The 10,249-nt window shown below is 28.6% G+C and overlaps 1 protein-coding gene across 1 annotated transcript; it reads left to right on the top strand.

Moving 5' to 3' along the window:
* The first annotated feature begins 4,397 nt into the window (after positions 1-4,397).
* Positions 4,398-8,725, top strand: LOC107477058 (uncharacterized). The gene is made up of 8 exons (XM_052259524.1): positions 4,398-4,481; positions 4,660-4,774; positions 5,702-5,814; positions 5,929-6,104; positions 6,469-6,738; positions 7,485-7,635; positions 7,776-7,919; positions 8,399-8,725. Exons 1-8 carry the CDS (start codon positions 4,398-4,400, stop codon positions 8,723-8,725), a joined length of 1,380 nt encoding a protein of 459 aa, XP_052115484.1.
* The last annotated feature ends 1,524 nt before the right edge of the window (positions 8,726-10,249 follow it).

Here is a 10,249-nt window from a genome sequence, read left to right as displayed (position 1 = left end):
TTGATAATTTTTTTTATAAATGTTATAATTTATTTTTATAAAATTATAGATTATATTTATGTTATTTGAACTGATTTATAAGCAAGAACAATTTATGAATTTTTTATGAGAAACTTAAATAGATTCAATTATTAATGAGTCAAATTATGAGTTAAATTTAATTTTTGTAAACTAAACTTAAATTTAATTTAACTCGTCTCATTTCAACCCTAATTGTCGATAAAAAGTACTTTAATAAACATTGATAAGTTTATCTGACTTACTCTAACAATGCACCAATTATACATTTCAAGTGTTGATGCCTTGGATCGCATATATCATAGATGTTTTTGTAGGTATTGTCTACCTAACAATGCACCAATTATATGTTGTAGGTTTTTTCATTTTTTTACTTACCTTCAACCATTGCAATACTCTACATTACATGCTTAATGCTTGCTGTACCGCTTCATATATGTGTGTCCATCTTTGCTTCTGATTCAACTTCTTAAGCAACTAATTAGTAAAGAATTAGTATTTTATTCGTAATAATATTATAGAAATATAAAATTATAGTCTATTTTATTTTGACAGTATAAATTATATATGACACAAGATTTATAAAATTAAATTATTTTTATAAAAAAAGTCATAAATTAACAAAAGTTTTTGACTAAAAAGACTAATATCTCTGTAGATAAAAAATCAAATAATAAAATTTTTAGTTATTATTTTTATATGAAAAAGTTTCATTTTTTATTAATAATTAATTTTAATATTTATGATGGTTTCAGTGGCTAAGAGAAGGGGGGTTGAATCTTAGCCCCCTTTTTTTGGTTGCTAACACTTGCTGACCTTCAGAGAAGACTTTTTTGTTTTTGCTCGTCATTGGACACGAGCAACTTTGTTTTGTCTCGTCTCTTGCCACGAAACTTTTCTTTTTGTCTCGTCACTTGGCACGAGATAATATCAGTTTTTGCTCCTGTACAGTAGAAACAGAAATATAGGAGAGAAGAGTTGAAGATTACACCAGATATATCCTGGTTCAGCTGCTAAGTGCAGTGCAGCCTACATCCAGTCTCCATCACAAACATGATGGAATTTCACTATAATCAATCTGATTACAACTTGTAAAGTGCTAACCCAACTTACAAGGGGATTCCCACAGAATCTTGCACTCTCAAATTTTCTCCTTGCTTCAAACAGTGGTTGTTCCCCCTTTTTAAAGAAGAGGAAAGCCTCCACACTTGAAGCCAAAACCGAACCAACTTCTTCCTCCTTCAATGAACAGAACCGGTTCGGCCACATAGAGAGAGAAGAGATAACCATGCAAAACCCAACATGCAATTACCTCTAGTCATTTCTTGATCATCACCCTTCATCAATCCGAGCTCTCCATCCTTGGCTTCCTCTCCAAGATGGATTTCTGGCCCTTGATGCTTCATGATGATGATGACTTCATCTGCTTCAATCTCTGCCTTCAACCATCACTTCGCCACTCTAGCTACTCCCTGTGGTGGTTGAGCAGAATCAAAGACAAGCCATGCTTCAAGAATCTTCCTTGCTGGCCGAATCTTCATCTTCCTTTTCTGAGCATGAAGAGCTCGAGATTACCTCACCAAATCTAACCACATTTGGTGAAAATCTCAGCCACTACATACTTTACTTTTTCCTGCCATCATTAACTTGATGGTCTTGATGCATGCAACTTCTTCTTTTTCTTTGTTGATGAGCATAGCGTCCATAGCTTCCTGGACAAGGACCGAAGAAAGAAGAAGAAAGAGATGAGAGAGAATGAAAAGAATCTGAAGAGAAGCAATACAAAGTGGTTAAACCAATTAATTGAGAATAGCTTGCTTTTACTTCCCTAGCTTAGAGTGGCGTGTTTGTCATAATAGCCATCAATCAATTCAGCTGTATTTCTCTCTCATATTCCCCATGCATTAATTAACAATGTAATAGATTTTGAAATCCATCACATGGTTAAAGGCTTGGTTCCGTTGGAAGCACTTTGCTTTCATTTTTCCTTAGTTTCGGACCAAGCTTGGAACCATTTATAACATTTTGGGCTTGTAACATTGAGATTAAAACTGGCCCATTTAGTTAACATTTGCTTTCCTGATGAAATTGGGATCAAGCAATGAACACATAGGAAGGCTTTCTTTGGGCTTTATAGAAACAAAATTTTCTGGCCCAACTAATAAAACCGTTTCAACCAAAAATCACACAACAAGAATTATATGGGGCTGAAATTTTAATTAATTGGGCTTGGGATATTTCTTTTCATTTCGGCCCAATAACAAATCTGCACACACAAAATTATTTATTAAACAAGTATAAATTAAAATCAAATTAATAATTTTATAATTAATTATTTTTAATAATGTTTGTTCATCATCAAAATAAATTAGAGTTTTCCAAACTCATCAATTTATTATCTAAAATTTGAAACAATTTAACGTGTATACTTTCACATTTAATTAGGTGTTAAGTATGTTGCACGAATATAAATAATTAATTTTTATACTTGTTATTTAAAAATAATATTTTTTCTTTATGTATATAAAAATATAATTTGATATTAGTATAAAAAATTATATTAATAGTTATAAAATTAACTCAAGATTATTTTTTTAACAATTGAATCTTTATTCTAACTTTTAATTATAATATTAGTATTCTCTCCAAATTATAGGTAATAAATATTTGAAAGAAGAGAAATAAAAATATAGATTAAAAAGATAAGCAGTAAAAATTTAAAATTAAATAAAAAACTAAAAAATACGTATATAATTAATAATAATAATATTTTTTATTTAAATTATATTATTTTGTTAATTTTATTTTCTATAGAACAGAAAGGTAGAAAAAATAGAGAATGAGAACAAAGGGAGAGAAAGATAAAAATGAAGAATGAGAATAATAGTTTGTTAATTTTGGAAGAAAAAAATATCGATGACATATTTTAATTTGTCAAATTACTAATATAAAATATAAATTATATATAGAGTGAACATGGTAGAGAGAAATAGAAAATTAGAGAGAGGTAGATGAGAGAATTTAGGAAGGGAGTTTATTAATTTTGGAGAAAAATATTTTCTCTTAATTTTAATAAGAGAGTGTCATGTGATACATATGGTTACTAAATTAGATAGTAATATATGATATATGATATATGATACATAATATAGGTATATTTCAATTTCAATTTTAATATTTTAATTTTAATTTTATTGCAATTAAAGAATGTCATGTTACATATTTTGGTTGTTAAATTCGTAATTAGTTTTCTTTCAAAAAAAAATTCGTAATTAGTCATTGATAATAATATATAAAGAGATAGAGTGGTTGAAGGAATGAGAGAGATAGAAAAAGGAAGAGGAAGGAGGGGAGAACTCCTTAATTTTGGAGAGAAGGATTTGATTTCAATTGTAATTAGGGAGTGACATGTGACACATTTTGGTTGTAGAATTAGTAGAGAGGTTGGAAGAATTCTTTAATTTTGGAAAAAAAGATTTAATTTTAATTATAATAAGAGAGTGACATGTAATATATTTTAATTGTAAAATTAGTAAGAGGAGGAGAAAATTCTTTAATTTTAAAGAAAAATTTTGATTTTAATTGTAATGAAAAAGTAATACATGATACATTTTAATTGTAAAATTAGTAATATATAATAGATGTGAAATCTATTAGTGTATGTATGTGTTAATTAGCAATTAATTTACGGACAGAAAAACACCTAATGAAAAATGCCAAACAGTCAAACACATTAAACACCGTACATCCAACTTTATATTAACTAGGAAAAATATAATAATCAATTTCTAAATACACCTTAAATACGATGGATTCCAAATTTTCATATTGATATGTTCATGCATGTATTCCGTGTTAAATTAATGGCAAAGCAATATAATTAAACGATTTAATGATATTACACATACTTGAGATTACACATTAATGATTCAATTGAAGAGTCAACAAAAAATTTAACGTTCTAGAAACACATGATGATGATCATCATTATATAGCATTCATATCAAATCTATCACCACGTGTTTGAATCTTTATGTTAGTTGTTTTATTTTTTTTTTCTTTTTAAAAAGAAATGAGTGGTGATAATATATTAAACTCTACCATTTTTTTTGGGTAAAACATTTTACTATGACCATGCAATAATTTGGCCAAACTTGTAGCTATTGACGTAGTTGCTTTCACCGATGAAACTCATCATCATGCAACCTCGGTAAAAGAAGCCATGGATCAAGTTCAAAATTATTACCAATCTTTGAAGGAGAGAACAAGTGATCATCATCATCATCATCAACATATAAGGGAATAGAATAAAATAATGGTCATATATATGGGAAATTATACACCGATTTTAATTGTTTTAGATATATATGAATGTAAATATGGATTTCTTTGATGGGAAGAGTTTCCAATACCCTCCATTGTCTATCATTTTAGCAGGTAATAATGAATTCATTTTTTCAAAAGTAGGCTTATTTTTTTAACCATTTATTGCATTATTAATACGCCATGCATGCAAAAATAAAATTGTTGATCTTGCATGCATTGAGAATTTGATTAGCCTAGCATATAAAAGTGGCATGCAACTTTTAATAACCATAACATATATATGAGTACTGATTAATAATTACCTTTTTTTTTCAGGTTAAAGACATGGCCATCTTTAACAATGGCCTAGCATATACTATTGTGATTGTAGTTTTGATTTCTCCAGAAATTACAACACAAGTTGTCTCCCCTCCTCCTGATTCTCCACCAGGTACGATAGAATTTGAATGGTTTCTTTTTCATATTTTTTTTTAGTCCTAGAAATAACACTTTATCCCTCTAAAGTAAAATTCAAAATTTAAAGGATCCAAATCCGATAAAATATCATGTCAACTCACAAAATTATTCATCATTTGAATTAATTTAATTTTATTTAAAATGAATGAAATGAAAATGAAATATTACATTTCAAATGAATAATGTTGTTTTACAAAGAGACAGAACTCAACACTTATGGTAAAACTTAGGTTAAATTACACAGTTGGTCCCTACCTTTTAAAAGTTTGTAATTAAGTCTCTAAAGAGAATTAAAATTTATAATTTAGTCCACGTCGGTCAAAAAGTATTAATTTAACAAAATATTCTTAGAATTTGCTGAGAATAGTCTGTTAAAATAAAGAATATACTGAGAATATTCTGTTAAATCAAACACTTTTTGAACTATAGGAACTAAATTGCAAATTTTAATTATCTTTAGAAACTCAATTACAAATTTTTAAAGTGTAGAGACCAATTTACAATTTTAGTGAAAGTGTAGAGATCAACTGTGTAATTTAACCTAAAACTTATTATAAAAGAAAATATAATAAGAAATAAAGACAACTAAATGGACACACCCTTAAAAAATACTTAAAGGATAAAAATATTTTTTATATATATTTTTAACATATTAAATCATTTTAATTCCAATCAAATTCTGTAAAAAAAAAAAAAAAGTTAGTTTAATGTTACAAATGTAATAAGTCAATTTTTTATTTTTATTCATTTTGAACAAAGAATTTGATTTTAAAATAAAATAAATTTCAATTTCATTATATTTCAAACACCCTAATAGAATTTAAGCCTATTGTGATTTCATCCAGTATGTTAATATTCATCTTGCTTTATGATTGATCTATGATATGAAAATTTTATGCAGGTAATGTGTCAGAACCAATTAGACCTAAAGACAACACTGTAAGAGTGGACCCATATGATAACTTCAAAAAATATAGAGGAGGCTTTAACATCACCAACAAGCATTATTGGAGTGTAAGTCTCTCTTTGTTTCTTTAATTGATGTCTAATATATCTTCATTCCTTATTAACAAATCAGTTTTGTTAATTATATATTAACTTAATTAATTGGATTCTTAATGTTTGTAGTCAGTTGTTTTCACAGGAGTATATGGATATGCAATTGGAGTGCTATGGCTTTTGTGTGGAATTCTATGTGGACTTTTCTTCCTAATAATAAATTGTTGCTGCCAAAGTTTTGGTGGAAACAAGGGTTGTGATCTTTTACCAATTCCTCTAGCCATATTGCTCCTCATAATAGCTATGTAAGAATATATCTATTAATTAAAAACTTATATATTTTTAGTGTTTTAGTGTTTTTACTTTTTAGTGTTTCTTTAAAAGTCTTGAATTGATGGAAGAAGGAACATTAATGGTTATATTTCTGTCGCACCCTTTTAACTAAGAGTTTCTTTTTTTTGAATTGGTGTAAAATTTTTCTGGGTCTAACAAAAGTCAAACTCTAGACCTATTCTTTGAATGATAAAATTTCTGATACTATATCATAAAATGATTTTGGAAAAAAGTTTAAACTGATGTAAAAATTGCATAAATAGTTATATCTCTAACCATTAGTATCACATTTTACAAATTCAAAGTGATGTATGTGTATGATTCTTGTTATTGTAGGGCTGCAAGTGGGTTAGTTCTTGCTGGAAGTGCAAAATTCCGTTGTCATGCAAGTAGTTCAGTTAATGTTGTAATCAATACAGCAGATAAGGCATCAGGTATTATATTCAATATAACAGGAGCATTGAAAGGCATCCCAACTGAATTGGTGGATGCTGATATTGCTTCAAAGCTTAACACCACATCTCAGAGATTTGACACTGCTGCTCAAAATATCACACAAGAAGCTGCCAAGAATAGGCACATCATCATCATGGCTTTAAAAGCATTGTAAGTAGTGTTTTATGCACTTACTTATCGACTCTTTGAGCATGATTCATTTTAGTCTCTGACATTTTAAAATAGTATTTTAGTCTTGTCATTACAATCTGCTAATGTCATACGTATTAAGCGGATTTATAATAACAGGACTAAAATGACCAATAGAATATAATATTTTGTACCAAAATAAGAAATGTGTCTATCTTTCTTTAACATGAAAAAATGAATAATGAATAGTGAATTGCATATTTCAGGTTTATTTTTACCATTGTGACTGTAAGCTTGAACTTGGTTTTTGTAATATCCATGTCAGGTATGCTTTATTGGTAAATAATCAACATCTAATCATCTATCTTAGATTTCATACTAATAATTGAAGGAATTCTTCTGCATTAACTAGACTTGAATCTCATAAAAATGTTGGAATTTTCTGTAGAGCAGTTTTTGGAGTACTAAGAGTTTGGAAGGCACTTTACCTGTTAGTAAGCCAAATTTTATTTTCCTTGCACCTTAGATGTTTGTGAATTTGCCTATACATATATAAAGCTAAAATTTCTCATCATCCATGATTTCTTTGTTGCTTTCTCAATAATTTTCACAGATTTGTTGTGCTGTGCTGGTTGCTGACAGTGATATGCTGGATACTCTTTGGAGTTTACTTCTTCTTAGAAAAGTAAAACAAAATTCTTTAGTTTACAATTCAAATTTTTTTTCAGTTTCTTTCTCAATAGCTATTAATTTAAACTATTTTTCAGATTTTCTGATGATACATGCAATGCTCTATACAATTTTCAAGAAAATCCCTACAACAACAGCTTAAGTTCCATGATACCCTGTGATGAATTGCTCTCAGCAAAACCAATTGTATCTGAGTTTAGTTCAGGAATCTACAACCTTGTCAATGAGGTAAACTATATTTTGCATAATCTTATACACCAATCTCTTCTTTGTATTATGAGCAAAAAGATTATTTTCATATCTCATGCAATGAACCAAAAAATGGTAGAACATAATATTATTATTTACTTTTTTTGGTACATCTGCAGGTGAATGGAGGCCTATCAAAATATCAGGGAGCACTCTTACCAAATCTACCAAATATATGCAATCCTTTTTCAGCACCACCTGATTTTTTATATCAGCCATGGAACTGCTCACCTAATTCTACTAAAATAGGAGATATCCCTGAGGTGTGCCACAGATAATAACAGAATTATATTCTTTCCATAACATAATATCTGTTACTCTAAAAAATTAGTATATTTGGATACAATTTGGAATTAGCATTCATATATATCAAATTATATGAATGTACCAAAGTTTGAAAGAGACAGATATTTGTGGATGAAAGTTAAACCCTAAAGTGGCCCTCCACTGTGTGCACTAAGATAGTCCCTGAGACCCATGCATAATTATGTGAAATTGATAAAAGTGCACCATGTTAGTTTCTTAGTCTTTTTCCATCAAGTGATTTATCACCCGTTATGGACTAACATGGTGCATTTTTGCCAATCTCAAGAATGTAATTGGTGTAACTGGAATCTCAAGGACTATTTTAGTGCAGGCAACCAGTCTCAAGTACCACTTTGGAGTTTAACTCAAGAAATATCTACTTGGTTAATTACATGACTTTGCTTTATACTAACAACATAAACTTCATTGACAAAAGGTATTGAGGCCTTATACTTGTTTTGGTGATGAAGATGCAATCTGTGGCAAAGAAAAGTTCATACCAGGAAGTGAATATGAGGTGATTAAGGAATACACAAGTTCAGTTCAGAATCTATTGGATGTGTATCCTAGCATTGAAAGCTTGTTAGGATGCCAATTAGTGAAAGATGCATTCTCTCAAGTGCTTCAAAAACACTGCAAACCTTTGAAGAGATTTAGTAAAGTGACTTGGGCAGCAATGGTGTCTCTTGCAGCAACCATGGTGCTTTTGGTTGTGTTATGGACTATGAAAGCTAATTATCATGAGCATAGTCATCAACCTTAGCTTAAGATGGTTCATTACATGTAACACATTTTTACTAATTAACCCTCACTAATCAAGATCATTAATCAAACGTTGTTTAGAATTAACAAGCATTAACTGAAGAACAAATTGGATATTTAGTACTTTGCAAGACAAGTCAAAGTCAACCATGTTGGATTGTCTTGCAAAGCCATGAAATGTCCAATTTGACCTTATAGATCAGTAGGTGTCACACAGCTTCTCAAGAAAACTGTATAGGAATGAGGTGCAGAGACTTGTACATAGAGAAATTGAGTTTTCTTTATTCTTTTGGAAATGGTAGACTTAAGGGGTGATAGATTTTTTTACAAGATTCTTACCCCAAAAATTTCAGATGTGTAATATGAGAATCATCAAACAATAATATCAGGTTAAGAAAATTAATTTCTATCAAGATTCATAGATAAGTTGCATTTTTATCAAATTGCATTATATTATTTACTTTATTAAATGTGTCCATGTAATTGTATCAAAATCCACACACACACACACTTTATTATAACATTTTTCATTATATATTATAATGCTGCTTGTGATGATATAATTAACCAAGGTCAAGTTGTCAACCTCTGCTGGCATATATGTAATTATTTATGAGAATATAGGTTACATTTATATTCACATTTTATCACTGATTCCTCAAGGGAAAATAATATTTGAGACTCTGAGAGATAATACAATTATTAATGCAGAAAAAAAGAAAAAAATCCGATATACAAACACAAATGCTACTCAAAGTTTGGTAATAATATTATATTATGTATGTATGTTCTGCCATGCTTAACACAAACATTATGTTCTTATTTTATCAATGTCTCTTATTTGTTTGCATTCACTTAGAGATATGCTGTTGTTTGTTATGCATGTTTTCTTTTAGAATGATCTGATTGGCAATTTGGCATCATATCCATTGACTTATGAATTATGTTGATTGTGATGCTTCCAAGGAAAACTGTGTGATAGATTAATTTAAACACATCATTCCAAGAAATGATGGTTTCCTTTTGTTATCCAACTCTAGCTAGATATTCTAGATTTCCATTACCATACCACACATATTTCATCTATTAAACAACCAGAGCTAGCAAGCTATATTCATATGACAAATAATATTTGCACCACTTTTTATGTACATCTTTTTTTAAGATATAAAATACAAACTTTCCTTTCATTTAAATGTCATTAGAAAAAGATTTTTTTCAATAAAATTTTTTTTTTAGTATATTTGGTCAATTTTTAGTAGTAAAAGTAAAAATATTAAAAAAATAAAAAAATTCGAGAAACTACAATTTATGGATCAATTTGAATTGACTTTTGAAAAAAGTATATTTTTTTTTTCATCTTTTTAAAAAAGTCTTTTTTTAACCGACAAAAATTATTTCAGATTTTTTTAAAAAAATTTTAAGTATTAAAAATGTCTTTTGCTTTTACTTTTGTTAAAAGCAAAGTATTGCTAGTTTAAAAAAAATTAATTTTTTTTAATAAAAATATATTTTTTAAAAGACT

The sequence above is a fragment of the Arachis duranensis genome, chromosome 3 (genome assembly GCF_000817695.3).
Source record: "Arachis duranensis cultivar V14167 chromosome 3, aradu.V14167.gnm2.J7QH, whole genome shotgun sequence".
Classification (NCBI taxonomy): domain Eukaryota; kingdom Viridiplantae; phylum Streptophyta; class Magnoliopsida; order Fabales; family Fabaceae; genus Arachis; species Arachis duranensis.
Note: the sequence above shows the minus strand (reverse complement) of the source record. Positions and strands in the feature narration are given on the sequence as shown.

Excerpts from the sequence above, each read along its gene's own strand:
- LOC107477058 (XM_052259524.1), top strand. The coding sequence starts at position 4,398 with ATGGATTTCTTTGATGGGAAGAGTTTCCAATACCCTCCATTGTCTATC. Across the intron at positions 6,105-6,468 it reads TTGCTCCTCATAATAGCTAT|GGCTGCAAGTGGGTTAGTTC; the intron begins GTAAGAATATAT and ends TTGTTATTGTAG. Across the intron at positions 6,739-7,484 it reads ATCATGGCTTTAAAAGCATT|ATTTTCTGATGATACATGCA; the intron begins GTAAGTAGTGTT and ends ACTATTTTTCAG.